Source organism: Corythoichthys intestinalis, chromosome 22 (assembly GCF_030265065.1).
Source record: "Corythoichthys intestinalis isolate RoL2023-P3 chromosome 22, ASM3026506v1, whole genome shotgun sequence".
NCBI classification, from domain to species: Eukaryota; Metazoa; Chordata; class Actinopteri; order Syngnathiformes; family Syngnathidae; genus Corythoichthys; species Corythoichthys intestinalis.
This window is the reverse complement of record NC_080416.1, coordinates 1,427,634-1,453,219: the sequence shown is the minus strand read 5'-3', so window position 1 is coordinate 1,453,219 and position 25,586 is coordinate 1,427,634. Positions and strand designations below refer to the sequence as shown.

General features: G+C 39.3%; 1 protein-coding gene across 2 annotated transcripts; it reads left to right on the top strand.

Annotated features, from left to right (window-relative positions):
- The first annotated feature begins 2,996 nt into the window (after positions 1-2,996).
- poc1bl (POC1 centriolar protein homolog B (Chlamydomonas), like) lies at positions 2,997-23,172 on the top strand. 2 transcript variants are annotated; one of them, XM_057828584.1, is made up of 12 exons: positions 2,997-3,116; positions 3,482-3,632; positions 8,286-8,663; positions 12,974-13,143; positions 14,961-15,150; positions 15,224-15,409; positions 15,495-15,612; positions 15,676-15,852; positions 17,672-17,803; positions 17,933-18,043; positions 20,337-20,489; positions 20,564-23,172. In XM_057828584.1, exons 3-12 carry the CDS (start codon positions 8,305-8,307, stop codon positions 20,690-20,692), a joined length of 1,725 nt encoding a protein of 574 aa, XP_057684567.1. In that variant the 5' UTR covers positions 2,997-3,116; positions 3,482-3,632; positions 8,286-8,304; the 3' UTR covers positions 20,693-23,172. The 2 variants fall into 2 exon arrangements, with proteins under 2 accessions (XP_057684567.1, XP_057684566.1); XM_057828583.1 differs by having other exon boundaries at positions 20,337-23,172.
- The last annotated feature ends 2,414 nt before the right edge of the window (positions 23,173-25,586 follow it).

The following is a 25,586-nucleotide window of genomic DNA, read 5'->3' as shown; positions in this document are numbered from 1 at the left end:
TTTTTTTTAATGATTTGGTTTATGCTGGCGCGATTGCAAATAAAGCCACTAGATGGTGCTCTTTGCTACCTTAGCTCACAAACTACCTAAACCCCAAGAACCATCAAATGAACCGAAAGTGACACACACCCACATTACACTAAAGAACTGCCTCAGTGCAGAAAATGTCAAGAGTTGTCAACATGTGAAGGAAGCTTCAACACTTCAAGAATTGAGGTCAGTGCAATGAAGAGAAGAGGAGAGGAGAGGAGAGGAGAGGAGAGGAGAGGAGAGGAGAGGAGAGGAGAGGAGAGGAGAGGAGAGGAGAGGAGAGGAGAGGAGAGGAGAGGAGAGGAGAGGAGAGGAGAGGAGAGGAGAGGAGAGGAGAGGAGAGGAGAGGAGAGGAGAGGAGAGAAGAGAAGAGAAGAGAAGAGAAGAGAAGAGAAAGGTTGGCGTGTGACCAAACAGTGCAGGTGTCCGCCTAACAACAAGAGGCCACGCCAGAGGAACTCTGTCCGGCATGAGCAGGACCTGAACTCTCCGGGAGACGCAAAGCAAGCTTAGAATTGCAAACAAACACCGTCCCAGAAGGCTCTTCCATATGTGTCTATCACATTGTTTATTCATGTATTAGACAAAGACATCCCTCAGAGAAGCGACATGACGTCACACATTCCTCAAAATGTGTGAGGAATTACAAAACAAATGTAGGCTATACAACTCCCTGTTTTTTTCTTCTTCTTTTTCTTAATAATTAATGGGGAAAAAAGTATTCAAATGCAGATCGTGTTAGTTATATTATTTGGGAAGAAGAAGTACTGTTGTTGTACTGCAAGAATAAAGTCCGTTTTTATTTTCAATATAAGAGTAAATTAAGGATTTTTCATTCTCCAGGGAAAGAAAGACGTATAATATTTCTCAGACAATCTAGTCATATAAAATTATAATAATAAATAACGATATTGAGTCATCTTCCATTCCGCTTATCCTCACGAGAGTCGTGTAATGCTGGAGCCTATCCCAGCTAACTGTGGGCAGTCGGCGGGGTACAAATAATATATAAACGTACACAATTTGATAAAACTGCAGTAACAGATTTGAGTGGAGGTACCAGGTCAACACATAGCCTTTGAATCCTTGGCGGTAAAGGTACAAAGGTAGCTCATAAAAACACGCCTTGACAATTAGAATGACGATGATGCAACCAAATGCACTCCAAAATAAGACGTGTCATTTGCATTGGAGAGATTCCAATTCAACTAAACTGAGAAATGATTCACAGGGAGTACAGATGTGTAGTTGGAAAAGTCTAATTGATCCACAAACTTTGAAATTATAATTATATATGTAAACGGTAATGATAATCCTTGGTAACCTATCCATGCCAGCAACGTATAGTGACAGACAGAACTAATAAATGCTCTTTCACTAGATGGCAGAAAGTCTGTAATATTTGACTCTCTACTAAATGTCGTGAGATTATTTTAAGTATAAAATATGTTCCTTGCTTCAAAAAAGTTTTAGTGGGACTGGTTTAATCAGCAGATCTGTTGCATTTGTCACATTTGGCAATCTAAAAATGAGACAAATGTTTATTTTAAGCGCTAAATTTACAGTAGCGTACCGCACCAATGCTATTTTTAGACCGTGACGTCCCCATCGTAACGCAGAAGTGGGACATAATAGGCAAGCCCTCGCAGACAATCTATGTTATTTCTGCTTGTTTTCTCCGGTAATACTTGAAAAAAGAATATGTCGATCAAACACTGCTGCTATGGAACTTTACAAAGGACTCTAGGCATTATGACATGTGAAGGATGTTTTCTTCATATGTTTCCCATAACCAAAAACTGGGAGGAAAAAATGTGAAGAATGGATCAACTTGTGCGGAAAAAGACTAGTTTAACGCCAGCAAGGTGAAGCCATTCACATTTCATATGCAGTAAACATTTTGCTGGGGGCCAGGGTCCGTCAGAGGACGAGGACGTAAGCCATTTTGATTTTTTTCACTTACTTTTTAGTGTGGCATTTTGCCGTGCTGCGTCTGTCTGACAATGAATGACCTGAAAAAAATTTAAATGGTATCTGACTGCCACTGTTATTACCTTTTCTGTTGTAAAAAAAAACACAAAAAAAACAACAACTTTAGTAAGGGGGAAGTGTAAATAAATTAGACATTATTACAGACATTACAAATTACAGACAATTCCAACACAAATGCACACTCACAGCCCTGACAGATATACGGCACTTTTTTTTCGGCCACCAGCAGCAGCCACTGTAAGTAAAAGAAAGATGTCAATGTTGTTGAGGTGGGGAACACCCCACAAATTTTGCTGCTGAAAGTCCAACCTGCATCAGAGTTAGCATTACATTTACTGTGTGAATTTGCTAACCTGCAAAACTCTAGTAAGAAGCTGCTTAGAGAGAAGTGTCCTTTTTATTTTTGTAATTCCCTGAAGTTGTTTTTTCATTTGAATTTATTTCTTTATTTAGACAGATAATGTTGAGTGGTCTTATGACAAATGTTCATTTTTTGCATTCCTGGATAGTTAAGAAATTCTGAACAGGTTTGTATTTATTGTGCATGTTAATCTAATTTATGTGTAAAATACTGCAATTTTGAATTTGCTAATAAAATACAGACATTTATTCTGGAAGTTTTCAAAATGATTATTTAGTAGTAGAACCAAAACACATGAAAGTTAGCATACTGTAAGGCAGTGCAGATTTATTTTTGCATTGTTCATGTAGCCTATCAATTAATTTGATTCATATTCATGAGAAATGTAGCCTTGTTCACCCAATCTGTTTGGTCTTATTAATGTCCCGTTCCCAGCAAAAAGTGTACATGCAGGTTATGCAGGTTATTAATGTTGACACCAAACCTACGTCCTTGATTTCATGACAAATAATGACAGTGTTTGCTTTTGCAAGAAAACGATTTACACACGCCCCAAAATCAAAACGCGGCATTTTAAAAACTAATTTGAAAATATTTTATTCTGAAGGATTGCAACGGAATTGCTTGGGCCGATATAAACCGTCTGGACGCTGGCTGCATTAGCTAAAGTTGGGAGTCAGCGGCGTGACTAGCCGGCGGCCATTTCACAACAGTTTTTTTCAGCTAATTTAAAGTGAGTGATTTATCTCCATTCAAATAATCTTAACTTGGCCAAGTCCTGGCAGATTTTCCACTTTTCTGTTTATAACAAGCCGTGTTAACATAGCTCAGGCTTGATTTGGGAAAAAATATATTCAACATTTTAAATTTGCAGTTAATTCACTGTAACTCTGACGTTTTTGTAAAACCGAGCCGCTTGAAAATCGGTTCAAACTTAATTAATAGCTACTTCAAAGTACAATACAGTTTCAAAGTATCGTCTAGCGAATGGCACTGGCACAAGATGACCGTTAAGTGATGACGGCCGTGCCGGTTGGCCCTCAGCACTCATTGATCATCTAGCTTTTCTATATATGATATCTATACTGGCTACTACAGTAACGTGGAGCTGCGGGAGGATCAGGGGAGGATGTAGGCGACGTCTGCTGACATCTGCACGGCAGTGGTTTCTCCCTCCGGGCCGAGGACGACAAACAACAACCGCCAAATCCTCGAAAAGACGCTCGAACTCACATGACCGGCCGACGAGGTAGGCGACGTCGACGCCAAATAAATGTTTCGTTTCCTACTTCCTCGAGCAGATAAGACATAAAAAAAAAAAAATCTTTGTATTAAAGTAAAAGTACTTTCCCGAGTCTTTTACTTAAGTTGAAATGTCCTCTGCTGCCAAAAAGGTCATTAAAAACGGTCAATTGCAATTTACCTAATTTTAACATAAAAAAAAGTTTTACTTACTTAAATTATGTCTTATCTGTGCCTTGTGTAGTCTATTACATTTTGATAACCACTGAGCAAAAATGTCGTGGTATGGCCATTAAAGGTCTAAAAAATGTGTTATTTGGAAATAAACGTGAGCACATTTCTTTAAATATGTCATACTGCCTCATACATTAATAAATGTGTTTCATAACACATAAACATACTTAAATCATAGTGTCCCGTCACTCGTCAATATATTGGGCCCATCATATGTGTGAGCGTGGCAAAAAATTTGTTGGTTCCTCCTGCTGTGTGTTGTTTTGGGAAATTTCGTTATCAAAAAAGATAAGAGTAGATTTCCAGTGAAATACCTCTTACTATTGCAAGGACCCGAAAAACTGGCAAATGATGAGAAGATGAGCGTGACAGCATCAGAAAATACAAAATAAATTATTAAGTAAAATATGAATTTTCTAACAAAACTAACCAACAAGTGTTGATAGTGATTTTAGAGCCGTTCAAAATCTTTTTGCTCGTGACCTTCACCGCTGATGTTGCTTAATAATTACACACTGTTAGATGTGATGTGACGAACCAAAAATTTGGTGGATGAAATGTCTGTTTTTGACCCCCCAGAAAACACTGCCGAAACAGAATGTCATGATGATACAAGCAAATCTGCAAACTCTCTCAGGCCACCCACCTCCTATTTTAGTTAAATCTAATCTTACGCCCAAGTCCGCCTGCGCCTGACGTTGCATTGGCCTGGAAGCAAGCACTTTAAGTGGGTGGACAGTTTCCCAGTGACATAGGTATCTGCACTACGTAGTTTAGCAAGGACTCTGGGCTGTTTAAAATGCAGCAGGGCCGAGAACGAAAAGTGGTATTTGGTATATTGTCATGAGGGGGATGCATGGAGGACCCAAAGGTAGGGAGACGAGACAGGGTGATGGTGAACTCCTAACGCTTTTATGAGAACTAACAAAAACACAAAGTACAAACAAAAGGCATCAAAAACTTACTTAAAAAGAGGATAAAGGAACAGGAGCGCTATGAGCGGCGAAATAGACATGAACTTGGGATAGACACATGGGTTGAGAATGACCGAAGAAGAACAGATAGCAAATGGAGAACTTAAATACAAGCCTACGGAGAACTTAAATACAAGACAATGAGACACAGGTGGTTTATAAAAGAGGCAGCGGATTGGTCAAGACACAAGGAGCAGGCAACAACCGGTGAAATCAGTGGGTAATTACAATGACCAGACACACTAGAGCACTAACCTAACACAACTGAATTCAAGACAGGACATATACTGCTTGGCAAAATGGCTTTTGGCATATGGCTTTTTTCTGGCATATGGCAAAATGGCTTTTGGCATATGGCAGTTTTTGGGGGATATGGCAAAATGGTTCTTGGCATATGGCAGGTTTTTCTTGGGCATATAGCAGTTTTTTTGGTATATGACAAAATGGCTTTTGGCATATGGAATTTTTTTTGGTATATGACAAAATGGCTTTTGGCATATAACATTTTTACAAGGCAGGACATACTGTATACTGTATGGCAAAAATGGCTTTTGGCATATAGCAGTTTTTTTGGGGGGTATGGCAAAATGGTTTTTGGTATATGGCATTTTTTTGGGCATATAGCAGTTTTTTGGTATATGGCAAAATGGCTTTTGGCATATGGATTTTTTTGGTATATTGTAAAATGGGTTTTGGCAAATGGCATTTTTCTGGCATATGGCAAAATAGCTTAGGCTATATGCCAAAAGCCATTTTTGGCCTTTGGCATATAGCTTTTTTTTTTGAGGATTTGGCAAAATGGTTTTTGGCATATGGCATTTTTGGGGGCATGCAGCAGTTTTTTGGTGTATGGAAAAAAAGATTTTGGCATACGGAATTATTTTGGTATATTGCAAAATGGCTTTTGGCATATGGCAGATTTTTTGGGCATATACCATTTTTGCAAGCCAGGACATATAATGGCAAAATGGCTTTTGGTACATGGGATTTTTTTTGGTATATTGCAAAATGGCTTTTGGCATATAACATCTTTGCAAGGCAGGACATATACTGTATGGCAAAAATGGCTTTTGGCATATGGCAGTTTTTTGGGGGGGGATATGGCAAAATGGTTTTTGGTATATGGCATTTTTGGGGGCATATAGCAGTTTTTTGGTATATGGCAAAATGGCTTTTAGCATATGGATTTTTTGGTATATTGTGAAATGGGTTTTGGCAAATGGCATTTTTCTGGCATATGGCAAAATGGCTTTGGCTATATGCCAAAAGCCATTTTGGCTTTTGCCATATAGCATTTTTTTGAGGATTTGTCAAAATGGCTTTGGCATATACCATTTTTGCAAGGCAGGACATATACTGTATGGCAAAATGGCTATTGGCATATGGCATTTTTCTGCCATATGGCAAAATGGCTTTTGGCATATGGCTGTTTTTTTGGGGGGGGGGCGGTATGGCAAAATGGTTTTTGGCATATGGAATTTTTTGCAGGCATATAGCAGTTTTTTGGTATATGGCAAAATGGCTTTTGGCATATGGCAGATTTTTTTGGGGCATTTTACATTTTTGCTAGGCAGGACATATACTTTATGGCAAAATGGCTTTTGGTTTATGGAATTTTTTTTGTATATTGCAAAAAGGCTTTTGGCATATGGCAGATTTTTGGGGTATGTTTTTGCAGGCCATGCAAATCCATGCCTTTGACGGCCATGCACGTCCCAATTTCCAATTCATTTTAAATGGCAGAAAAACATGTGGTTGTGATTTTTGACCATATGCTTACCCTTACAGCTCATTGACATTCAACTGGCACCCAAGTAAGGCGATGACATTGACAACCATACAAAAAAAATGCCATATGTAAAAAAAAAAAAAAAAAAGAAAAAAAAATCCATTTGCCGAAAGCCATTTTGGCTTTTAGCATATAGCATTTTTTTGAGGATTTGTCAAAATGGCTTTTGGCATATGGAATTATTTTGGTATATTGCAAAATGGCTTTTGGCATATGGCAGATTTTTTTGGGCATATACCATTTTTTGCAAGGCAGGACATATACTGTATGGCAAAATGGCTTTTGGCATATGGCATTTTTCTGTCATATGGCAAAATGGCTTTTGGCATATGGCAGTTTTTTTTTTTTTTGGGGGGGGGTATGGCAAAATGGTTTTTGGAGTATGGAATTTTTTAGGGGCATATAGCAGTTTTTTGGTATATGGCAAAGTGGCTTTTGGCATATGGCAGATTTTTTTGGGCATTTTACATTTTTGCTAGGCAGGACATATACTGTATGGTAAAATGGCTTTTGGCATATGGCTTTTTTTGGTATATTGCAAAATGGCTTTTGGCATATGGCAGATTTTTGGGGCATATTTTTGCAGGCCATGCAAATCCATGCCTTTGACGGCCATGCACGTCCAAATTTCCCATTCATTTTAAATGGCAGAAAAACATGTGGTTCTGATTTTTGACCATATGCTTACCCTTACAGCGCATTGACATTCAACTGGCACCCAAGTAAGGCGATGACATTGACAACCATACAAAAAAAATGCCATATGTAAAAAAAAAAAAAAAAAAAAAAAGAAAAAAAAAAAAAATCCATTTGCCGAAAGCCATTTTGGCATATGCCCAAAAATTGCACATGCCCCCAAAAATGCCATATCTCAAAAGCCATTTTGCCATATGCCAAAAGCTATTTTGCTATATGTCAAATACCACTTTTCGTTCTCGCTGCCTCTCAATGTGCAGATGAGCAGATGTGCAGATGTTGTTTTTAGCAGCCCTTTTAATTTTCGTTTTAGATTTTGGACGAAAATTAGTCATTTAATCATTTCAAATTGTGTTTGTCTTAGTCTAGTTTTTATTCGACAATTACTCCAATTTTTTTCGTCTGTAAACAGAAGGGTGAAAAGGGCTTGTTTTTCCCGTTGATAAGTTGTTTTGTAGAGTATTCTAGAATAATTCCCTCACCCAATCAATAATTATTGTATTGCCATATCGATATCGTGACGTTATCGCGAGACTTGTATCGCAAATCGTATCGTATCGTGAACTACTCAGACGTTCCCACACCTAATGTTGAGTGTTCACCACTTATTTTGGATGCAAGACAGCAAGGGAAGGATTTAAAATGCATGCAAAGTTCCCACTGGGGCACCGAGCTATTGGAGGTTGGAAGGTGTGATGGACGGCCACCAATCAAAGGGCCTTTTTGTCCTCGAGCGTCTCCTCTAGCTCTCGGGCGCAGGTCCAAAGTGGCCTTCTTCCTGTTGAAATTGGAGTTTCCTCAGAATACTCTGCCAAGCACGTAATACAGTGGCCGGCTCAGGCTATCGTTAAAGCTAAACCGAGGAGATCAAATAGAAACGCGGGAAAGTTGATTGGGGGAAAAAAACAAAACAAAACATGATTGATGCAGAAAACTACATATTTTTTACTTTAAATGTCTCCCGCAGGATATAAACCCCGACAGTGATGGGGCGCTGTTCACGCAAACTGGGCGTGCTCGCCAAGGCGTTCTTCCTTCTGTGGCTACTCTGGCTGGGCTATCTTCTACTTGCTCTCTCCCCCTTACCGTCCTCAACATCATCCTCCGCTGACACGCTTGAGCTAAAGCCTCGGAAATCCGATGCGGAGAACCTGGCCGCGCCCCTCTACGCCAAGCCGCCGGCAGATGGCAACGCCCCGGGTGAGTGGGGTCGGGCGACCAAACCCGACCTGAGTCCGGAGGAGAAGAAGCAAGCGCAGGAGAGCGTGGAGCTCTACGCCATCAACATCTTTGTCAGCGACAAGATTTCTCTACACAGACATATTAAAGACAACAGGATGCCTGAGTAAGTTTTTTTCGTGCCTGACATCAACACAGTGGGGTAGAGTAGCCAAAAATCTGACTCAAGTAAGAGTGATATTACTAAATTAGCTATCCAAAGTATTTACTCAAGTATAAATATTCAGTGAAAATAATACTCAAGTCATGAGTACCGTAATTTTAAGGCTAAAAGCTGTTACTTTTTTTCCCTCATTTTGAATTCTGCAGGCTTATAGTCCAGTGCGGCTTATTTGTTGATATATTTGGTTAATAGTGAAGGAATCTGACCTTTTAGCCAGATTGCCGGAATCCCACCAGCCGAATCGCCGGACCTGCGCTGTCGCAACTCCAACGACCCGGGCCGGCAAAACTCCGAAAACCTGGCCAAAAGGCAAACTCTGCGCGTTCACTTTAGTCTTAACTCCTTATACTGACTCCATTTTGAAAGCTGGAAAAAGGCTTTGAAGCACAATTTATTCAGGTTGACAGCAATCAAACGGCAAGGCGAAACAGAAAGACTTGGGCGAGGAGGCAGACCCTTTCCAAGGTCACCATATCACAAGTCAACAAAAGGTTCCTGAGAAAAATGGCAACGATTAGTTAAACATTCAGTCTTTTCTCGCGGGGCTGGCTGTGGGGAGAAGAAGAGTGTGCTTGGGCGTTGTTTAGGATTATTGTCCGTTTTTGGATTGGACAGGAGGATTCGGGAGTTACGGTTGTCAGGGCAACGAGGGTTGTGGCATTTGGGGACACGTCCTATTGATATCTGGTCCTTTCCTGTTGATTTGGGCACATTTGTTTTTTTTTTTATTTTGCTGTTGAAAATGAATGGGAAATTTGGACGTCCATGGCTGTCAATGGCCTCGACTTGCATTTGCATCAATGGAATCCAAGTACATTGACATCAATGGAATCAACAAACATGGAAAATAAATTTGAAATTTGGACGTCCATGGCTGTCAATGGCATTGGCATCCATATGCTCCAATGGAATCCAAGTACATTGGCATCAATAAAATCTATATACATGGCTATCAATGGCATCTGTCTAAATTGGCCTCAATGCAATGTTAATGCCATTGGAAATGAATGGGAAATTTGACATTCATGGCCGTCAATGGCATTGACTTCCATACATGTCAATGGAATTGGGGACATTTGGGGGACACGTCCTATTGATATCTGTTCATTTCCTGTTGATTTGGGGACATTTTATTTTTTTTTGCCATTGAAAATGAATGGGAAATTTGGACATCCATGGCCGTCAATGGCATAGACTTACATATGCGTCAATAGAATCCAAGTACATTGGCATCAATACAATTGACATACATGTCCGTCAATGGCATCTGTCTAAGTTGGCCTCAATGCAATGTAAATGCCATTAGAAATGAATGGGAAATTTGGACGTCAATGGCCGTCAATGGAATCCAAGTACGTTGGCATCAATAGAATCGACATACATGGCCGTCAATGGCATCAATGCAATGTAAATTCCTTTGGAAGTGAATGGGAAATTTGAAAGTAGCATCTCATTAAAAATGAATAGGAATTTTTTGGGCAAATTCCCGGGGAACCGTAAAGTTTTTCCAAATTCTAGTTACAACTTTTATGCTCCTCATCGTCCCGAAATTTTTGATGTCCAAATTATGTGATTTGGTCAAAAATTGTAAGACTAAATACACTTTGAAAAATGCGTTTTGCTGAAAATCGCTGAAAAATCTGCGTTTACGGGCAGACAGAACATTTTTCGGGGTCGTTCGAAAAAGTGTTATTGCGGTTGTTTCGATATGTGAACGGTGCCGATCGGTCAAATGGTTCGGGCTGTGTGGTGCGCCGGAGAAATTTCCTTCAAAAAAAAAAAAAAAAAACTAGGGCTGTCAAACGATTAAAATTTTTAATTGAGTTAATTACAGCTTAAAAATTAATTAATCGTAATTAATCGCAATTCAAACCATCTATAAAATATGCCATATTTTTCTGTAAATTATTGTTGGAATGGAAAGATAAGACACAAGACGGATATATACATTCAACATACGGTACATAAGGACTGTATTTGTTTATTATAACAATAAATCAACAAGATGGCATTAATATTATTAACATTCTGTTAAAGCGATCCATGGATAGAAAGACTTGTAGTTCTTAAAAGATAAATGTTAGTACAAGTTATAGAAATTTTATATTAAAACCCCTCTTAATGTTTTCGTTTTGATAAAATTTGTAAAAATTTTAATCAAAAAATAAACTAGTAGCCCGCCGTTGTTGATGTCAATAATTACACAATGCTCATGGGTGCTTAAGCCCATAAAATCAGTCGCACCCAAGTCCCAACAGAGGGCGACAAAACTCCAAAAAACACAAGTAACAAGTGGACATTGCACTGTGCTGTCATTTTAATCTGTTGAAGCAGGGCATTTGCGTTAATTGTAGTGCTGCAACGATTAATCGATTGACTCGAGTATTCGATTAGAAAGAAATATTCGAATTAAATTTTGTTGCTTCGAGTATTCAATTAATTAAAGTGGCGTTGTAATGGTTTATTTTGAGAGTGTTTACATTTAAGTTTATTGATAAGGGTGGATACACTGCCCTCTGGTCTGCCTCTTTTCACATGGCTGAATCCAACTGCTCCCTGTTAAGACCAACGTAAGCTAGGTTTTTGTTTGAGCTAATGTTTTTTAATGCCTTCATGATTTCGTTCACAGGTATAGTTAGCCGTTTTACTGAGGGAATATGTGTCTGAATCATTTGTTAAGAGCATTGTAAAAACAACAAAACAAAAAAAAGCTTTAGCATTATATAGCATTTAAGCTAGCCGACTTTTTCTGTGTAAGTTAGCCAATTGTTCTTTTGGTGTACATAGATCCTCATTATTATTATTATTTTTTTTTTTTATACCGTTTATACCGTTTCAGGCTCAGCTCAGGTATTTTATTTTTCATGTTCCTTATCAGATTACTCGATTATTCGAACTAACTAGTCCATCGATTAATCGACTACAAAAATATTCGATAGCTGCAGCCCTAGTTAATTGTGTCAAATATTTTAACGTGATTAATTAAAAAAATTAATTACCGCCTGTTAACGCGATAATTTTGACAGCCCTAAAAAAAAAAAACAATAGAATTTTACTATACTGGTCTTTGTAATGAACTTTTAAAGCCTTGTTCTGGGAGCCTATTCATTTTCACAATGGCCGATAATACTGAAAACATGTGCAGTGCATGATTCTTGACAGTGGTCAAGTTGAACCTGATTTTCCAGTATCGCTATCCAAGCAAGGAGTGTTTGTTTTAATGTTAATGATAGCCGAGATTCTATAGGTTTTACATTCATGTTTTTTTTTGTGTGTGTGTATACACTGCGTCTTTACTTGCATTGCTGCGGTTGCTCCCTACCGTCTCCTTTATGACTCTGCATTATGGCTACCATCTGGTTGCAAAATAAGACTGTGTGCAAATACCACTTTGTAAGAGAAAACACATCTTGCTTGAGTCTTGTTTTTCAAGTTGGTATCATGCCTTGCATTGGAGAAAAAAAGTATAAGCTTTGAGGTATAGATTAGGGCTGTCAAACGATTAAAATTTGTAATCGAGTTAATCACAGCTTCAAAATTAATTAATAGTAATTAATCGCAATTCAAACCATCTATAAAAAAATCCATATTTTTCTGTAAATTATTGTTGGAATGGAAAGATAAGACACAAGACGGATATATACATTCTACATACTGTACATAAGTACTGTATTTGTTTGTTATAACGATAAATCAACAAGATGGCATGAACATTATAAACATTCTCTTAAAGCGATCCATGGATAGAAAGACTTGTAGTTCTTAAAAGATAAATGTTAGTACAAGTTATAGAAATTTTATATTAAAATCCCTCCTAATGTTTTCGTTTTATTAAAATTTGTAAAAATTTCAATCAAAAAAACAAGTAGCTCGCCATTGTTGATGTTAATAATTACACCATGCCCACTCATGGTGCTGAAAGCCATAAAATCAGTTGGACCCAAGCGCCAGCAGAGGGCGCCATACGCCAAAAAAACAAGTAACAAGCGGACATTACACTGTACTGTCATTTTAATCTGTTTGAGAGAGGCGTGTGCATTAATTGCGTCAAATATTTTAACGTGATTAATTAAAAAAATGTATTACCGCCCGTTAACGCGATAATTTTGACAGCCCTAATATAGATATAGATTTGTTCTCAGCTACTTTGTTTATAGTGTGTAATTGGAACAGACAACATGGCTAAAAATCATATTTGGACAAACACCTGGTATTTTCCATCCGACGGATATGCGATACGTGTAACACCTCAGGTGCCGCAGTAAGCAGTTTGACTACCACCATTTACCCACCACATCGGTCATCATCACTTTCTACAACGAGGCCTGGTCCACGCTGCTCAGGACGGTCCACAGCGTCCTGGAGACGACGCCCGCCATCCTGCTGAAGGAAGTCATCTTGATCGACGACTACAGCGACAAAGGTGGGAAGCTACTGGCTTTAGGTTTAGAATAATGCTCCAGCAAAGAATATTGACATTAGGTTAGCTAGTAAGGTCATCCCGAAACATGCCGACTTGAAGTTTTTTTTCACCAGCCAGTGATCATGTGTAAATAAAGACTTGTACCAAAGAATCAAAATGTGACTGCGTTCGACTAAAACTTGAAATTTGAAAGTCAAAAAAATCATTGATAGGATTTTTAACCTGCAGTGGTATGAAAAAGTATCAGTACCTTTTGGAATTTTTCACGTTTCTGCATCAAATCACCATCAAACGTGATCTGATCTTTGTCAAAATCACACAAATGAAAATACAGTGTCTGCTTGAACTAAAACCACCCAAACATTTATAGGTTTTCATATTTTAATGATGGTAGCATGCAAACAATGACAGAAGGGAGAAATATAAGTGAACCCTCTGCCTTAGGGGACTTAAAGACCAATTGAAACCAATTTTTACCAAACAATTTAAGTCAGGTGTGTGCCCAATCACTGATGAGTGGTTTAAAACTGCCATGCCCACTATAAAACACACACCTGGCAAGAAAGGTCTTGATGAGAAGCATTGTCTGAGTTGCATCATGGCTCGGTCAAAAAAGCTGTCTGAAGACCTGCGATCAAGGATTGTTGATTTGTATAAAGCTGGGAAAGGATACAAAACCATCTCCAAAAGTCTGAATGTTCATCAATCAACAGTCAGAGAAGTTGTCTCCAAATGGAGAGTTTGGCACTGTTGCTTCTCTCCCATGGAGTGTTCGTCCGCCAAAGATGATGCCAAGAGTTTAGCGCAGAATACTCAGAGGTAAAAAAAAAAAAAAAGAACAGAAATCACTGGCTTATTCCAATTTCTCTGTACACACATCAACTATATGTAAAACTATGGCCAAGAACGGTGTTCATGGGAGAACCCCACAGAGGGAGTCACGGCTTTCTAAAAAAAAAAAACATTGTTGCTCGTTTAATGTTCGCAAAAAGGCACATGGACACTCCACAGAAGTTTTGGCAAAATTTTTGTGGACTGATGAAACCAAAGTTGAAGTGTTTAGGAGTAACACACAACTTTGTGTGGAGGAAAAATGGAACAGCTCACCAACATCAACTCTTCATCCCTACCATGAAGCATGGTAGGAATGAAGCAGTTTTGATGCCTCAGGACCTGGACAACTTGCAATCATTAATGTAAGAATGAATTTAAAAGTTTATTAGAATGTTTTGCACGAAACCTGAGGCCGTCTGTCAGACAATGGATGCTGCAACAAGACAATGATCCAAAAAACAGAAGTAAATCAACTTCAGGATGGTTTCAGGTGAACAATGTACACATTCTGGAGTGGCCAAATCAAAGTCCAGACTTCAACCCCATTGAGATGCTGCGGCATGACCTAAAGACAGCGATTCATGCCAGAAATCCCAGGAATCTGATTGAACGACAGCAATTTTGTAGAGAAGAATGGGCCAAGGTTATTCCTGATCGATGTGCCAGACTGATCTGCAGTTACAGGAAGTGTCTGGTTGAAGTTATTGCTGCCAAAGGGTGGGGGGGCACAAAATACTAAAGGTGATGGTTCACTTATTTATTTTTCCCCCTTCTGTCATTGTTTGCATGCTATCCTCATTAAAATATGAAAACCTATAAATGTTTGGGCGGTTTTAGTTCAAGCAGACACCGTTTTTTAGATTATATCACATTTGACGGTGATTTTACGCAGAAATTCCAAAAGGTTCAGATACATTTTCATACCACTGTACATCAATTAAAACGACCAAAATTAAGAGTTTGTGTGACGTTTGGATTTCCAGACTATCTAAAAAGCCAGCTGGCCGAATACCTCGGCAACCTGAAGCGCGTTCGTCTCATCCGTACCAACAAGCGCGAGGGCCTGGTCCGGGCCCGTCTCATCGGCGGCCGCTTCGCCACTGGCGACGTGCTCACCTTCCTGGACTGTCACTGTGAGTGCGTTACGGGCTGGATCGAGCCGCTGCTGGAAAGGTAAGTCCGGAATTGTTAAACATTTTCATGTCACATTTCATATATTAAGCATCACGGTTCATCTTTTTTCAAGGATCAGACAGAATCCCAGCACCATCATGTGTCCTGTGATCGACACCATTGACTGGAACACTTTTGAGTTTTACATGGAGACGGGCTTGCCCATGAGGGGGGGCTTCGACTGGAGGCTCACCTTCCAGTGGCACGCCGTGCCCGAGAGGGAACGCCAGCGCCGAACCTCGCGTATCGATCCCATCAGGTGCCGTGTTTTACAATTGATTTTTCAAATCAGACCATCGCATGTACTTATCTGCCAAATGACCACGACTCTTTGATTTTGCAAGGTCTCCGACAATGGCGGGCGGCTTGTTCGCGGTTAGCAAGGCCTACTTTCAGTACCTGGGCACTTACGACATGAGCATGGAAGTGTGGGGCGGAGAGAATCTGGAGCTCTCCTTTCGGGTCAGTGCGGCCTCCTAAATCGCCGTGCATTTCTAGCTCCTGAACACGCGTGGCGTCCCACAGGTGTGGCAGTGCGGCGGCAGCCTGGAGATCGACCCGTGCTCCCACGTGGGGCACGTTTTCCCCAAGAAGGCTCCGTACCCACGGCCCAAATTCTTGCAGAACACAGTGCGGGCGGCCGAGGTCTGGATGGACTCCTACAAGCAACACTTCTACAAGAGGAATCCGCCCGCCAGAAAGGTGTAGAACCACAAACTCCGTGGGAGTTTTGACATTTCTTCAGGACGTTTAGTTCTGAAAGGATGACTTTGTTTACTAAAACAGTTTGAAAATGAGGTACAGAAAAAATCAAAAAAGTCCACATACAATATTCCTCTAGTATTCCAAAAAAAGCAAAAATATCAAAACCATACAGTGGTGCCTCTACTTACGAACGTCTCTACAAACGAATTTTTTTTAACCAGTCCTGAAGTCTAAGTGTTTGGTTGGTCTGAACAGTTTCAATGTTTCACATTGAGAGTATGACATAGGGAAAGAAGGGGGCGGGGTCTATAAGATAAGTGATTGAGAGGGGTGGAGTGTACAAAAATCAGCTCTGTGAGCTAGAAACCAGTAATTGTGTGAATCCCTTGTGAGTGTAAGCCCGTCGGCAACCGACCCTACGCCGCCCCACTTAAATCGGAATTGACCATTTAAGTACCTTTAAATACCCACCACCCAAATCTCAAAATAACTATCCAAAAACATGTATTATACGTCACTGTACTGTCCTCGCCACAACGTTGGAGCTAAATCCTAGCGAGATAGTGAGCTAAACGACATCTCAGCAGCGCTTGGAACAGTCATTTACGAGAAAAACACGTCTAAAAACACGAGACTACTTCCAGAACCAATTAATGTATTGAGTAGAGGTACCTTTGTACTTGTAGAGATTAAGTTGCAATTTTCGGTGATAATTTGAGTTTCACTGATATGATGAGTCTTAAATTAAACCTGGTCCGTTCACCAATTTGACTCGATCATATTTCGGCACTGAAGCATTTTGGGGAATACGTCCTCGTTCTTGGAGATTGAAGGAATCTGACCTTCTAGCAAGACCGCCAGAATCGCACCAGCCGAACCCCCGGACCAGCGGGACCCTGGCAATCCGGCCAGAAGGCAAAACTTCGCGCATTCACCTTAGTCTTAACCCTTTGTACTGACTCTATTTTTAAAGGTTTAAAGAAGGCTTACCGTATAAAAGATGACAATTTATTTGGAGCAACAGTGATCAAACAGAAATGCAAAATGGGCACAGACTCAGGTGAGGAGGCAAACTCATTCCGGGGTTACCATAGCAGAAGTCAACAAAAGGTTCCCGAGAAAAAATGACAACTATTAGTTAAACATTCAGTCTTTTGAAGGCTCTCACTGTGGGCAGGAAGAATTTGGAATTTTTGTCTGTTTGTGGAATGGACAGGACGATTCGCAAGTTGCTGTTGTCCGGGCAATGAAGGTTGTGGATTTTGGCACCTCAGCATCATAGGGGCTGTTGGAGTCTTGTCAGTCATGTTATCAGTTGGATATCGGGCGTTTTCCGGTGCTCTTTGTATTGGGACAGACCGTCCCGCCATTTGTTCGGGGAGAACTGATTGTGAGAGTTGGTGCGTCGGGCTTCCGTGATAAGAAGGCGTCGTGTGTGTTTTATGCCCTATATTCTGCTTGTTTTCCTTAAACAATGGTGTAAGTGCTATTTTCTTTATATTGGGTGTGTTAGAGTAATTCAAAAAGTAAATATGAGAAACTATACTATTCCCTGATTAATTGTGTTAGAGTAATGTAAACAGTTAGACGCTGCGTACAAGAAAAGGTAGTCTTTCAAGCTCAATCGTTTTAGTTTGACAAATCAAGCGAAATGTCCCATGCAACACTTCAGGTGAAGAAAACGATGTCAGGTGACAGCTCCACCCCTTTGCAAACACGTCCATGTTAAATATTTACATTAGCCGCTAATACTTTTAAATAGAAAGCTTTCTCACAAATGATTCATTTTTTGTAAATGACATTATTGACTCGACAGGAGAACTACGGCGACATTTCCGAACGCCTGCAGCTGAAAGAGCGGCTCGAGTGCAAATCATTCCACTGGTACCTGACCAACATCTACCCAGAACTGCACGTACCCGAGGACAGGGATGGCTGGCACGGCGCTGTGAGTAGCTTGTTATATTTTGGCATGAGTTAACATAGACACTATTCTAGTGGAAAATTTAGCTAACAACTTGTTGCTTCTTTTGAACAAATGTATTGGAATGGCATGAATGGTTTTCCTCCAATCCAGGTGCGCAGCTCGGGTATCCCTTCGGAGTGTCTGGACTACAACGCCCCAGACCACAATTACACCGGCTCGCACCTTTCGCTGTTTGGCTGTCACGGCCAGGGAGGGAATCAGGTGACACACCTTAGTCCTTCCAAGGCAACAGGATGTTTTGATTGCGATAAGTTGGTCAGATATTCAATTAGGAGGGAAATGACTGGGAGCAGGGTAGCATATTATACACAAGAACACTAAGAAATCAGCAGAAGTGGGTCATAACATTTACTCAGTTACCGTAATTTCCCGAATATAAGGCGCACCCGTGCATAACGCGCACCCCTAATTTACTTGTAAAATCCAGGGTAAATTATTGTACCCGTTTATAACGCGCACCCTAATTTTAGCACCAATAAATAGAAGAATACAAGAAAACAGAGTTTGTGTACAGATACAGAAATGTCATTTTACTGACTGGTGAAACACAGCACAAGCATAGCATACTGGTAGTTCAAAACATTACCATAAACTTACAATATTTACGGTAATAATATGATTTGACAATTTCTCCAACTTACCAGAATCTAGGAGAAAACAAAACAGATGTGACTTTTTTTTTTTTTTTAAAGGCTGCTGTATAACTTGTTCGTTTCATCATGATGAATAAATGTTTCTTCCATGGTTTGATACGGTAAAATGAAAGTGAGAACATAAGTCGGAAATCCAAGAGCTCATCGCTGTCGACACGACAGCAACAACAGGAACTATTGTTATTTGGGTTTGAGTTTCCCGAGGGACAGATCTAGTTGACGGACACACACAGGAAGTCTTTGTTGTTACGTTTGTTATGGTCCGAGTTGCGGAGCTGCAATAAACGTTGACTCAAATGAGTTCAAGAAACTAAATTCTGTGCTTTATGAAGAGTGAAAAAAGCAGAATTTAACACAGACGAAATCATTCGGCCGATTAGAGTGAAGTATTACCGAAACAAAATGGTGACGTCACGTACCGTAATGGTCAGCAACGGGTCGCCGCATACGTTTCTTCAACACAACGGGGCCATGTTAATAAAAAAAAAAAAAAATCGGTTTATATATATGTGATATAAATATATTTCTGTCTCCATCCATGTATCCGTTTATAATGTGCACAAGAATTTTACAAGTTGATTTTGGGGGGAAAAAGTGCGCGTTATATTCGGGAAATTACGGTACATTTACTTGGGTAACCTTTTGAGAAAAATGTACTTCTAACAGTAGTTTTATTTACTTTAGTAGATTTGTGAAGAGGAAACACTACTCTTACTCCGCTACACTACAGTTGTTTCCTCTTTACAGATAGCCCCCGGGTTACGACGTGCTTGACTTACACAATTTCGACTTTACGACGCTGGCGTCTTGTCTGCTATTTTGTTTCCTGTCTTTTTTTTTTTTTTTGGTCGCATGAACAGAGGCGCTGCCACGGATTTTGGGCCCCGTGAAAAGATATCACTTTGGGCCCCACCACCAGTGCTGGGACAAACAAAAAAATATAGAGTATCAACTACGTAATTTCCTGCATTCTGGTGAATCTTTACACACTAATTTGTGCATTTTCTGCATTAATTTATGATGAAAAAAAAATATATATATTAAGGCTGTCAAAATTATTGCGTTAAAGGGCGGTAATTAATTTTTTAAATTAATCACGTTAAAATATTTGACGCAATTAACACACATGCCCCGCTCAAGCAGATTAAAATGACAGTATAGTGTAATGTCTGCTTGTTACTTGTTTTTTTGGTGTTTGGTACCCTCTGCTGGCGTTTGGGTCCAACTGATTTTATGGGTTAGTACCATGAGTGAGCATGGTGTAATAATTGACATCAACAATGTCGAGCTACTAGTTTATTTTTTGATTGAAAATTTGTCCACTTGTTACTTGTGTTTTTGGGAGTTTTGTCGCCCTCTGCTGACGCTTGGGTGCGACTGATTTTATGTGCTTCAGCACCCATGAGCATTGTGTAATTATTGACATCAACAATGGCGAGCTACTAGTTTATTTTTTGATTGAAAATTTTACAAATGATAATAAAACGAAAACATTAAGAGGGGTTTTAATATAAAATTTCTCTAACTTTTACTAACAATTATCTTTTAAGAACTACAAGTCTTTCTATCCATGGATCACTTTAAGAGAATGTTAATAATGTTAATGCCATCTTGTTGATTTATTGTTATAATAATTTAACAAATGCAGTACTTATGTACCGTATGTTTAATCTATATATCCATCTTGTGTCGTTCCATTTCAACAATAATTTACAGAAAAATATGGCATATTTTATAGATGGTTTGTATTGCGATTAATCAATTTTTAAGCTGTAATTAACTCGATTAAAAAATTTAATCGTTTGACAGCCCTAGTTCTAACCATTGTGTCTTTTTCCCAGTACTTTGAGTACACGTCCCAAAAGGAAATCCGCTTCAATTCGGTGACGGAGCTTTGCGCCGAGGTGCTCCAAGACAAGAAGGCCGTCGGCATGAGGCACTGCCCTGGCGACCAACGTTCCACGCCGGCCAGCATCCAATGGGAGTTTCGAGACGTAAGCCGACTTTGCGTTTTCCTATCGTCCGTCTCGCTCTCGATGGCTTGTTTTCTTCTCTCGTCTACCACCAGGACAAAAGCATTTACCACCCCCACTCGGACAAATGCATCACGGCTTACCGGACTCCCGATGGCCGCGCTCACATCCAGATGAGGCCCTGTGACCCGCTCGATCAAAACCAGCAGTGGAAGTTTGAGTAAAGCTGAAAGCACAGGAACCTAAGTGACCTTCTTATTTCCCTCCTCACTCTTGGTGAAAGACAATTGAGGGAAATGTGAGCCTTTGTCCCCGTTAAGTGCTTTTTTTTTTGCTGCAGAGAGATCGAGAATGCTGACTTTTAGCTGTCATGTAGCATTTCAGTGCCTCTGGAAAACTGACACACTCACAAAGTGCCTGCCTGTGCCACTCCAAACCAGCAGGGGGCCGCCCCGGGCGAAACGACTTTGGGTGCGGGCGTTGAAAAAATGTTATGCTAAAATGTAATGCTGAAATAACTAAAAAGTATTTATCGCGGTACTGCGAGATACGAATGACGTGACTATTCATTTCAATGAGGAAGTATTTACCACGATGTTTTGAATTATGAGTGTAGATGTGGAACAAAATGAAGTCTTATTTCAATGCGCCCCACTATTTTTGAGGCAAAAAGCCCTACTTTTGTCTAAACGAAGCTATTTCTCTTGCCAAAATCATTTTTGAAGGTTGACAGATACAAAAATACAACAAATTTGATCTCATTTTTTTATGAGTATCGTTTTTCTTTTTTTTTTTTTTTTTTTTTATTATATAGTGACAGTGAGTTAAAAATGACTTTGGCAATTGGGTTAAAAACATATTTAACCTTATCAACCTTTTGGAATTTCTCAGATTTCTGCATAAAATCACCATCAAATGTGATCGGATCTTTGTCAAAATCACACAGGTGAAAAAACTGTGTCTGCTTTAACTAAAACCACCCAAATATGTATAGATGTTCATATTTTAATGAAGATAGCAAGCAAACAATGACAAAAGGGGGAAAAAATAAGTAAGTGAACCATCACATTTAATATTTTGTGGGCAAAAACTTCAACCAGACGCTTCCTGTAGCTACAGATCAGTCTGGCACATGGATCAGGACTAATCTTGGCTCATTCTTCTCTACAAAACTGCTGTGGTTCAGTCAGATTCCTGGGATGTCTGGCATAAATCGCCGTCTTTACGTCATGCCACAGTATCTCAATGGGATTCAAGTCTGGACCTGTGTATTTTGTTCCTCTGAAACCATTCTGAAGTTGATTTACTTCTGTGTTTTGGATCATTGTCTTGTTGTAGCATCTATCCTCTTTTTAGCTTCAACTGTCTGATAGAAGGCCTCAGGTTTTCCTGCAAAACTTCATTGTTCCATTAATTATTGCAAGTAGTCCAGGCTCTGAGGCAGCAAAACAGCCCCAAGCAGTGGCTTCCTTTGTTTAGTCCCTCCATGAGCACCATTCTTGGCCATAGTTTTACATATAGTTGATGTGTGCACAGAGAAATTGGAATGTGCCAGTGATTTCTGTTCTTTTTTTACCTCTGAGTATTCTGCGCTAAACTCTTGACATCATCTTTGGTGGACGGACACTCCTTGGGAGAGAAGCAACTGTGCCAAACGCTCTCCATTTGTAGGCAACTTCTCTGACTGTGGATTGATGAACATCCAGACTTTTAGAGATGGTTTTGCATCCTTTTTTCAGCTTTATACAAATCAACAATCCTTGATCGCAGGTCTTCAGACGGCTCTTGTAACCGAGCCATGATGCTTCTCATCAAGACCTTTCTTACCAGGTGTGTGTTTTATAGTGGGCAGGGCAGCTTTAAACCACTTTCCAGTGATTGGGCACACACCTGACTTAAATAGTTTGGCAAAAATTGGTTTCAATTGCACTTTAAATCTCCTTTGACAGAGGGATCACTTATTTTCCCCTCTTCTGTCTTTGTTTGCATGCTATCCTCATTAAAATATGAAAACCTATCAATGTTTGGGTGGTTTTAGTTCGAGCAGACAGTTTTTTCATCTGTGAAATTTTTACCACAGATCACATTTGATGGTGATTTTATGCAGAAACTTGAGAAACTCCAAAAGGTTCAGATAGTTTTTCAAACCACTGTATGAAATGGTAAAAAACCGTCACATTTTTGTGCCAAATTTGTTTTCTACATATAAAATTACATTAATGAAGTCATGCAGAAAAATTCTTGGCTTGATCGGCAATTTATAACAACTGCTTGAAAAGATTTTTGATGCGAATTATCATGCAAACCTGAAAAAACGACAGCCGAGGTTTTTAAAGATAATATAAAATACTATAAAGGGAGGTCACCTTTACTACAAATAAAGTGCAATTTTTCCTTTGGGAATGATACTACTAACCCCTGACAGATTTAATAGATTTTAAATGAGATTAAAAGAACGAAAACATCACCGTTGGATGAATTTAGTCGCCGTTTGACTTTAAACACGCCTCTGCTGGATGTTTTAATGAAGACTGTTATGTCTGACCGTACTTGAAATGGGGAAAATGGAGGAATTTTGTGTTTTTGGACTACTGTTGTCAAGTTTGTGGGACAAAGTTGATGTAAGAACTCCTGAAACTACTGATGTAATGCAGGCAATACTTGATTTGAAGGAAATGAATTAAAGACATTTAATGATTTGCAACTGTATTTTTTCTTGTCTAATTTGAACAGTAAGGCTGCAACACCTAATCGATTAAATCGATTAATAAAATACTTGCCAACTAATTTGAGGATCGATTTTTGCCGGCAACTATGAGCAGTCTTGTTGGGGTCCTTGTTTGTGTGTAATTTGAGGCTGTACGAGAGAGAGAGAGAGAGTTCTCTGCAACACTCAGGTTGAGTTGCTGAATCAACAATATTACAAAGTGTCAAGAGTTGGATTGCGTTGTTGGATATCGTGTGCATCCGTCAGAAGTGAGTATATGACGCCAATAGCGTACCGCACGAATGCTGTTTTTAGATCGTCACGTCGCCATCATAACGCGGAAGTGGGACATTATAGACACACCCTCGCATACAACCCATGTTATTTCTGCTTGTTTTTTTGTTTTTTTTTTCTTCAAAACAAGAACATGCTGATCAAACACTGCTGCTATGGAACTTGTAGAAACGACTCTAGACATCACGACATATGAAGGATGTTTTCCTTATACGTTTCCCGAAAACAAAAAACTCTGATGAAAAAATGTGACTTGCTCTGACTTCCAAAAGACCAGTTTAACGCCAGCAAGGTAAAGCCATTCACATTTCATAAGCAGTAAACATTTTGTTGGGGGCCATGGTCCTTCAGAGGACGAAGAGGGAAGCAATTTCGATATTTTTTACTTATTTTTTAGCGTGGTGTTTTGCCGTGCTGCCTCTGTCTGACAATGAATGACCTGAAAAAAATTAAAATGGTGTCTGACTGCCACTGTTACGTTTTCTGTTGTAAAAAAAAAACTTTATTAAAGGGGAAGTGTAAATAAATGATAGAATTAAGATTTTTTATTAATGGAAAAATTAAAAGTGTTCGTTGGCTGTCACTGAGTAGCATTTACGATCGCTACACAAAAATAGCAATGTAACTTGCCCCCAAGAACGGTCAGGGACGTAAGACAACCAGAGGATATAATAAATAAGAAAGACCGGGCATATGGTGGTAAAGGATAAATTGTTGAAACAGGAGAATGTCATTGTCAGTGGTGTGAGGCAATGCACACAAGAAAAAGGTGTCGATAAAAAAGCTAACTCTGGATCAGATCGGCTCTTTTTCAGCCCTCAGCACTCAAGCCATCTCTTTAACTGAACATTTGTATGTTCTTCCACATCTTTTATCAGTGAATTTGGCACCAGGGACATCATTTCCGGACAGAATTGGTAGGTTTAGCTCAGTAAACATCTCACTCGTACATCATTTCCATTCATTTACAATTGGGGACAAACGGGAGGTTGCTTGCGGTACGCTATTTGAACGGTAAATCACATGGAATGGCGTACCGCAATCAACAAGCCACTTTTTCTCAATAATAATCATGACATTAGCAATTGTGGCTAGGCGTGTCAAACTATCGTTTCTCCCCAATAAAAAATGAATGGAAATAATGTACGAACGAGATGTTTACTGAGCTAAACCTACCAATTCTGTCCGAAAATTATGTCCCTGGTGACATTCTCCACATTTTTTTCCCCCTCTGAGTTTTTGGTTTCGAGAACCATATGAAAAAAAAATCCTTCATATATCGTTATGTCTTGAGTCGTTTCTCCAGTTCCATAGCAGCAGTGTTTGATCGGCATGTTCATTTTTTGAAAGATTACCGGAGTAAACAAGCAGAAATAACATGTATGCGAGGGCGTGTCTATAATGACCCACTTCCGCGTTACGATGGCAACGTCACGGTCTAAAAATAGTTATGGAGTTAAATTTTGAAGGTAATTGAAAATAAGTGACATTTATCCGATTAATTGATTAATCGTCTGATTAATCTATTACAGTAAAAATAATCGTTAGTTGCAGCCCTATTGGACAATAAATCAACATGGAATTGGGAGTTTTTTCTCATTTGCAGGTAAACTTTCTCAAAGAGATGATGCGCCCTGGTGGTAAAAACACAAATTTTGATTTTGATTTCCAGCAAGCATTAGATGTAATAAAATAGTTGTGTATTCGATGGTATAATAGAACACAACAACTAAAGCTAAATTGCAGTTTTGTAGATTTTAAAATGATTTCAGAAAAACTTCTATATGAGTTTCATAGTTTTTTGGGTTTTTTTGTATTACACTGGGGAAAAAATCCTTTGAATGGAAAATGATAAGTCTGAAACTAAACAACGTAAAATCCAAAAGGATTTACGTATGTCTCTTAAAAGTTTGTTAAAAATGAAGTGATTGAAAAATAGTAAATCATAAAAGCATATAGCAATCTTGGCCTAACTGAGGCAGACTATTCCTCTTTAAAAAAAAAAAAAAACCCGAATAAGATATGTAAATAGTTAAAAAAAAAACGATTTCGTTGTCAATGGTAAATTACGACTATCAATATCGCGTAGCTGTTTGAAAAAAGGAGAAAAAAAATCC

Excerpts from the sequence above, each read along its gene's own strand:
- poc1bl (XM_057828583.1), top strand. The coding sequence starts at position 8,305 with ATGGGGCGCTGTTCACGCAAACTGGGCGTGCTCGCCAAGGCGTTCTTC. Across the intron at positions 17,804-17,932 it reads GGGATGGCTGGCACGGCGCT|GTGCGCAGCTCGGGTATCCC; the intron begins GTGAGTAGCTTG and ends CCTCCAATCCAG. Across the intron at positions 18,044-20,336 it reads ACGGCCAGGGAGGGAATCAG|TACTTTGAGTACACGTCCCA; the intron begins GTGACACACCTT and ends TCTTTTTCCCAG.